Source organism: Belonocnema kinseyi, chromosome 3 (assembly GCF_010883055.1).
Source record: "Belonocnema kinseyi isolate 2016_QV_RU_SX_M_011 chromosome 3, B_treatae_v1, whole genome shotgun sequence".
Lineage (NCBI taxonomy): Eukaryota > Metazoa > Arthropoda > Insecta > Hymenoptera > Cynipidae > Belonocnema > Belonocnema kinseyi.
Window position 1 is genome coordinate 67,404,419 of NC_046659.1, and position 8,554 is coordinate 67,412,972.

General features: G+C 26.6%; 1 protein-coding gene across 2 annotated transcripts in view; it reads right to left on the bottom strand.

Annotated features, from left to right (window-relative positions):
• Positions 1–345: 345 nt before the first annotated feature.
• LOC117168750 (protein draper) overlaps positions 346–8,554 on the bottom strand; it is a 71,948-nt gene continuing 63,739 nt past the window's right edge. For both annotated transcript variants that reach the window (XM_033354500.1, XM_033354499.1), the window contains 2 exons: positions 6,167–6,352; positions 346–2,377 (listed from right to left, as the gene is read on the bottom strand). In XM_033354500.1, coding sequence (XP_033210391.1) covers positions 2,082–2,377; positions 6,167–6,352 — 482 coding nt within the window. In that variant the 3' untranslated portion in view covers positions 346–2,081. The remainder of the gene's footprint in view (positions 2,378–6,166; positions 6,353–8,554) is intronic.

Below are 8,554 nucleotides of genomic sequence, written 5' to 3' on the forward strand. Positions count from 1 at the left end.
AATATTTGAAATTTAATAAAAGCCGTTCAAAAAATAAATTCACTGTGATTTCCCGGTCACATAAGGGGGGAAAAATATTTTCCACCTCAATCTCGCAATCTAATAGCATTTTCTAGTCAACCGGTTCCAGCTTCAAATCTCTTCTATCTACGCACCGTAATTTTCAGAAAAATCCCATCTATAATTAAGGTTATTTGTCAATTCCAAAGGCATATTTATTAAATAAAAAGATCTGTAGTTTTTATTTTCTAAATATTATTAAATACTGTCTTGTAATATAAATATAAAACTAATAGTGACATTACCGATAAAGGGAAGGCGTATTTTTGACAAAAAATCCAAAGATTTTGTTAATGTCCCAGCTTTATTTCAGAAGCTAGGATTTTATTATTTCCCAAGTAAACGCAGGTTACTCATGCATGTTAATTTCACATAAGATAGAGCGCATCCGATATTTTCGTAAACATATTTCCTTTGCATAATTTCTTTTTTCTCTATTCCATTATTTTATCACAGGTAAAGGTCACACATTCACTCTTTTTGCTTGCAGCTACAATTTGAGATCACATACCACTTTCCAAAATATTTCATAATCCGAGGATAATGAACTTTTTTATAAATACATAGAAAAAAATATTTGATTCTAATCCAAAAATTTTAAGTAGATTATAAATTTCTTCAAGTTTCCCACTTGCCAACTATTTAAAGTATCTCAGATACTCAATATAAAACTTTTACATGTATAGTTTTTAATGCTAAACATTATAAAAAATATTCCATATATTTTCAACGTGGTCGATCCATTTTTTGACTAAATTAAGATTAGCATCCCTCTGGAGCTTCAGGATATGTGAATCTCGATAAAAATATGTAGTAATATAAATTTTACAACTATCGTTGTTTATACCCCGATTAAATTCTGAAACATCTACACGTCTGCACGAAAAAGACAGAACACATAAATGAATACAACTGTAGATCGCACTTAAAAATAATATACAATCATATATATATATATATATAAATGTATACATTAAATATATAAAACATACCACAAAAAGTAAAAAAAAAACATAATCAAATGTAGAGCGAAACAATATCACAAATGTTTTCGAATTCGTGCATCACTCGCTGTAAATATTGTATAATACATTTGAAAGAGTATTGAAAGATAATGAAAACGAAAACATTCACGAGAAATCGAAATCGCTTTATCGCTGTCCTGCCATCGATAAAAAATAAAAACACTTTTCTTCCGTCTACCGTAAAAACACTCTCCAGCGAATTATAAAATTTAATTTTTTGTAACGATAAAACGTACACCTTTAAGAAATGGCATGGTGTATTATAACTTTATGCTTGGACAAAATATATAACTTTATGAATACAATCATTGCAAAAATATATAAATTAGACATAAAGTACTCTGCATTAGTTTCAGTGATAAAGATTTACAAATTGATATTTATTATTAAGACAAAATAAATTACAAAATACAACTAAATGTGAGATACAAAACTGGAAGATTGATTAACACAGATCAAATGCACTTTAAATAAATTTTTCAAATTCATTTGATACTTTTTAAAACTTGATCAATACTAAAATAAGCCATTTCCATTTACAAACTCAATCTTCTTCCACATTGCACTACATTCTCATTCCTTCTAGAAATCGTATTGGCAGATCTCTTAGATTATTTTAAAAACATTGCGGCATTTTTCATAATGGGATGATACATGCCTATTTACAAAATAGAGCGATTTCTTTAAACATAATGAATTCATTATTAAATCATCGAATAAGATTACGTCTCGATAACGGATTTCTTTGAAGACTTTCTTTCCTCTGTCACAACAACAGACGGATAATATCCACCCAATCTGGACTCAAAACAAATCTCGCCGATCGGTTGACAAACTCTAGAATACTACAAGTCCTAGAAGTGAACTAAAAAGTCAAAATGCATTGAGTCTTGTGAATCAGAATGATGCCTGCGCGAGTATTTCCTTCTCAGAAAGTAACTTTCCAGTATACTGAGCAAAACTTAACAACGCTATCCTGCATTGATGATGATTGATTTATTTCCTACCAGCTTCCGGATCCTGCTCCTTGGGTTTACTGGGTCCACTACCGTCCTTCGATCCAAATCCATTAGCCATGTGCTGATAATGAAGCTTCCAATCATTTTGAGCTGGAGAATAATTAAGATGATCGTACTCCAATTCAGCTGTCTTCTGCTTTATATCTTCGTAAAAGTGCTCTCCCCTTTTAGAATCCATCTCGTCTATGCTGTAGTAAATATTCACGTTCGGGTTTCCTGAATCCGCGTCTTTATTTTTCTGGGTAGATGATTGTTCATAGACTCCATAAGCACCTGGAAACAATTTAATTATAATTTTTTAAAATAAGGATTAAAAAAATAATTAGGCTAATTTTAAAATATTAAGATTCTAGCTGCAGGTCTCACAGTACCTTTGAGATCAAATATAGGGACAAAATGGTTACTATTTGTCACAGTCATTGGGTACTTTTTTTGAGCGCAAAGAGTAACAAATTTAGAAGAAATTCAGAAGATCTGAAAACCATTTTCGTGAAATTCAAAAATTTTAAAACCATTCAAGTTAAATTCAAACTAATTCAAATGAGTTGAAATTTCTTAAAATTTTAAGTCGTTGATTTGGTTTTACCCCCCCCCCCCCCCCCCCCCCCCCCCCAATTACTGTAGGTTTTAGGTAAAAGCCGATTTTACGTTTATACGGATTTAATTTTACGTGACAGTTCATCCGGAATGGAATAATTAAACTCTCAATTGACAAACATAATTTTAAATTATGAAAAAGCTAATTTTCGACCAAATAGTTGATTTTTTTTACTAAACTATTGGACTTTTAAGACAAAACGACAGTTGAATTTTCAAAAATCAAGAAATTTCAAACAAAAAGATTAATTTACTACTAAAAAAGACGAAGTTTAAAATAATTCAAGAATTCTGAACCAAAAAGTTGAATTTTTAAGATATAAATAATTTGTTTAATTTTAAGAAAATAGTTTAACTTAAAAATCTAGCTGTTCAATTCTTTAACAAAAAGATTAATTTACTACCAAAAAGACGAATTTTTAATGAAATTTGAAAATTCTCTACAAAAAAATTGAACTTTCAACTCAAAAAGATGATTTTTTAGTCAAAAAGCTTAATGTACTACATAAAAAACAAATTTCTAATAAAATTCAAGAATTCTTAACCAAGAAGTTAAATTTTCAACTAAAAGGTGAATTTTTAAACAAGATGATTAATTTACTACCAACAAAGACGAAATTTTAATAAAATTAAAAAATTCTCAACCAAAAAGTTGAAGTTTTAACTGAAAAAGATGATTTTTTAAACAAAAAGATTAATTTACTACATAAAACACAAATTTTTTTAAAAATTCAAAAATTCTTAACCAAAAAGTTAAATTGTCAACTAAAAAAGATGAATTTTTAAACAAAACGCTCAATTTACAACATAAAAGTAAAATAAAAAAATGTAAGAATTCTGAATCAATAAATTGAATTTTCCACTAAAAAATAATTTGTAAACAAAATATTAATTCACTACGAAAAAAGACGAATTTGTAACCGAATTCTAGAGTTCTTAAACAAATTGTTGAAATTTAAACTAAGAAGGATGAATTTCTAAACAAAAATATTAATTTAATACAAAAACAGATGAATTTTTAATAAGACTCGAGAATTCTAATCCAAAAAGTTGAATTTTCAATTCAAAACATACATTTTTATACAAAAAGATTAATTTTATATCAAAAGAGTTATCATGTGAAGAGTTACTAAAAACGTTACAATATGTACTTTCCACAGACTAAAAGAATTCAGGGTAATTTAATAAGAATTCAGAATGAATTCCAAATAATAATTTCAAATCTCTTTAATTCTTTAAAACCCTGCTAATTTATAATAAAAAAAATTACTAATAGATACAAAAAAATTCAAAAGAATTTAAATGAATTCGATGAAATTAATAAAAAAAATCAAATTGAATTAAAAAAACAATCAAGTGAATTACAAAAAAAAATGAAAATGTGCCAAAATCCATTGAATCGGGTAAATTGAAATAAGTTTAGATAAAATAAAGAGTATTTAATAGAATTTAGGTGTAATTAATAAAAATTCATGGCGAATTCCAAATTAATTGCAAAAAATGTTTGAAAATCTCTTAAAATCTTTGAAACTTAGCGGAAGTCCCCACTTATTGCGCATAAATCCTTTGAAATCCATTAAAACATTATAAAATCCGTCATAATACATGAAATCTGATTATATTTCCTGAAATATTGGAAAATTTATTCAAATACTTTGAGAGCTCTCAAAACGCCATAAAATCATTGAAATCATTGGAACCGCATACAAAATTTTGTTAATTTCTTAACATTATTAAAATCATTTAAAATCCCTTGAAATTGTTTCAATCTCTTTTTAATCTTTTAAAATTTCCTAAAATATTTCAATTCCTTCAATATCCTTTTGAAATCTCTTGAAACTTTTTAAAGTCCTTGAAAAAGCCTGGGAATCTTTTACATTCCTAAAATATTGCATGTTTTTTAACTTTAAAATCCTTGAAATTGTTTAACATCCTTTTAAATTTTCTCCCGTTCATGAAAATGCCAAGCTATTTGATAAATATCTTAAAATATTTTAAATCCTTGAATCATTTTATCAATTGATCCCCAGGATCAATTAAATAAACAAATTTAAACCATTGAATTAAGTAGCACTAAGTAAATTTAGAAGATTTTTAGTGAATTTAAAAAATTGAAAAACAATTCCAAAGAATTAAAAGAATTCAGGATAAATTAATAAGAATTTAGGGTAAATCCACTAAAATATTATAAAATCTCGTGACATTCTATGAAATCTTATGATATTTCCTGAAATCCTGGATTTATTAAAATACCTTGAGAACCATAAAAAAAACTCTTAGAATCTTTGAAACCCTTGAAAACACTATAGAATGCAATAAAATCTTTTTAAATATCTTAAAACTTTATAGGTCCTGTAAAATTGTTGTATTTCTTCCGAAATTTTAAAAAGTTCTTTACCCTAAAACATTTCCTTCGGAATCCTACAAAATTCCTCAATTCTCATTCAGTAATTCTCTGAAATTCACTTAAATATTATAAAATCCCTTCAAATTATATGATTATAAATATTTCCTGAAATCCTGGGAAAATGTAGTAAAATACAATGAGAGGTTTATAAATTCTTAATATCACTAAAATCCCTAAAAACCTTTTTGAAAAATCTTGTAAAACATTTCAACCGCTTTGAAATCCCTTCAAATTAATGAAATTAATTTGTTTAATTCCTTAGAATAATTTAAAATTCACTAAGATACTTCAAATTAAAAGCTCTTGAAAATAACTTAGAAGTTTTAAAAGTCCCCTAAAATCTTTCAAATCTCTTCAAATTATATAAATCTATTAAAAATGTGTCGGGATGTTTAAAAATACCCTGAAATATTTGACATTATTAAAAGTAAAAATGTAAGAAATTCAAATTAGATTAGAATCAAATTCCAAATCGTGTTTAACCTCCAATAATCAATTTAATTTATAGAATTCCTGAAATTAAAACCAAGAATCTAACGACCAAATTTGGGAAACCACCATAACATGATCCTATAATAATTTAAAAAGGAATCCTCCTTTAAGAAATCTCTGCAGAAAAATGAAGAAGGGGAAAGAAAAATGAGAAAGCAAGCAACCAAATCCCCTACCTTCTTTTTTATTTTTTTCGTCTTTTTCATTTTTATTATTATCAATTCGTACAGATGAAACAAATATTTTCAAAAAAGGAAGGGAACTTCTCATGTTTCTTTCCTTTTTTATCTTGTCCAAATATTTTTTTAAATGAGAATCTCTTTTTAAATTAAAATAGGAGCATTTTATGGTGGTTCTACAAATTTGGTCCTTGGGTTCCTGATTTTATTTTCAAAATTTCAATACATTTAATTATTATGAAAAGTTATATTATGGGATGCACATAGCGTACCATAGGGACTAAATATTAAAAATAGGGTACTTTATGGGCCTTAACTGGATGTAGGGTACAGTAGAGGATATAAGGACCGGCCTGTGAAGCCTTTTCTTAGAAGTTTAGAAATTACCTCTACAACTATCATTGTCGTCATCATTGCAGCCTCCAGGTCCGCCAAGTTTTACTCTTTTGGTGTTTACGTTCTTCCTTCCCAGATCGTTTTTGATTTGAATATTGTTAAGTAGCGTAGCAGTTCCATCGTCAAACCTTGACGACCCTTGATACGAGTACACAGGATTATCGAATTGAGTACGCTCTGTAATGCAAAATACAGTACTTGTGTTGTTTACAATGAAGATGAGCACAAAGCATGTACTGAAAGTTTAGTCGTGATCTCTGATGATTGTTGAAAATGAAAATCATCTTTTTCATTACGAACCCCAGGGTCTATTGTTAGTATAATAAATGAATACATAAAACAGGCAAAATTTGGAAGTCCTCAAAAACAGCTCCGATTTTGATCATTTTTTTTTAAATTGTGTTTTTTTTATATTATTTAAAATCAGAAACCTTTTAGAGAGGGCAAACAATTATTTATATTGTTTAAATAACATTTATGATATTTATTTAAAAATTAATTTTTTCCCCATTTTTTCTGAAAATCTCTTTATATAGTAATTTCAGAATAAAAAAAAGTTGTTCAAATAAATTGTATATCAATAATTATATATTTACATCGTAAAAATTTGCTGTGTATGCCAAGAAATCTGTGCGTGTTTGACACACTATTGCGCTATATTTTGTTAAAAATTCATGTTTTAATGTATAAAATTAATCATTTTGGTCGAAAATTCCACTATTGGGTAAAAAGTTTAAGTACTTTGTTAAAAATGTATTGTTTGGTGCATGGCTTTAGTTGAAAATTGATATCTTTGGTTGACAATTTTAATTTTTTTAAAGTCCTTGACTTTTGTTTGATTGTTTATTTTTTAAATAAAATTAAACTATTTCAGGTGAAGATTCATCACTTTAGTTAAAAATTCAACTATTTGATTAAAACTTTAACTATTTTTTTAAACATTCGGTTTTTTTGTACAAAATTAATTTTTTTTATTGAAAATTATAGTATTTTATTTTCTGGTAAAATGTATTTTTCTCAAAATAAAATGCAACTATTTGGCCGAGAATTTATCTTTTATAGTTGAAAATCTAATAGACTGTTTAAAAAATCATATTTTTTTGTTTAAATTCGCCTTTTTCTCCAAAAAATTAATCTTCTCGGTTGAAAATTCATGTTTTAGGTTAAAAATTAAATTATTTAGTACAAAATTATTCTGTTTTGAAAATAAGAAAGTTTTGTAAAAATTTATTTTGATTTTTTTTTAATTTCAAAAAATTGTTATTCACATTTATATTTTCCATGTGTTTTTGGAAGGCCCATTCTGAATACTTTTGAATCCTCTATCATATTTTTTCGCAAGGGTTATTTTTATTGCTAAAGCTCTGAAATAATTAATTATAAATAATTTTGATCTCTTCGAGATATTATCATGAAAAGAGACCATAGGAAAGTAATTTTGGAAATCGATAGTTTCAGAGTTGTTTGTAGATATTTAGGGAAAAAAGGTAATAAGTTGTTAAAGACAGTAAAAACAGATAAAATGTCCCCGTGGCGTGGTAATGAAAAAGGTAATGTATTCGTTTAACTCGTATAATAAACAAGCGTGGTATTGTTATTATCCATTGCGATTAATCGTATTTTTGAAACGCAAAATATTAATGAAAATTAAATTTTCTATTTTTTGTATATGTGAGTGAAGCACTAAATTATTTACATTTAATTAAATATTTCAAAAAAACTTATGAATAAGTCTTTATAAAACTTTATTTATTTAGATTTTCTTACATTTTCAGTGACTTCTGATATTGAATATTAAATTTCTCACCCTTATTTGTTTAAATACTAAATAAATAAATAAAGACATTTCTAATGGTGTTATGTATATTAATTTTATGTTACTGCAATATTATAGAAAAAAATAAGTAATTATTCGAAAAAATGTTACTGTATTTTCATTTAATTTTTAGCTATTTATGACTGCAATATGAATAAAAAATATAAATATCTGTTGTTTCTTTTTAAACTTTTGATGAATATCGTATAAAAAGAATTTTTTACACTTAAATATCATTACAATTGTTTAAACAATAGAAATACTTGTTTGCCCCCTTCAAAAGGTTTCTGATTTTAAATAATATAAAAAAACGAAATTAAAAAAAAATTATCAAAATCGGAGCTGTTCTTGAGGACTTCCAACTAAAATGCTTCGTTGACGCTACTATGTAAAATATTGGGACTTTAATGCAACGCTAAGTTTCAATTCCCTAGCGGACCGCATCACAGTGGGGCAAAAAAAACGTCCGTGGACAAATTGATGTTCAAGAAAACAATTATTATGCGATTAACATTTTTTACATTCTCATCAGAGAAGGTATTAGATGTGTGTAAAATTTGACC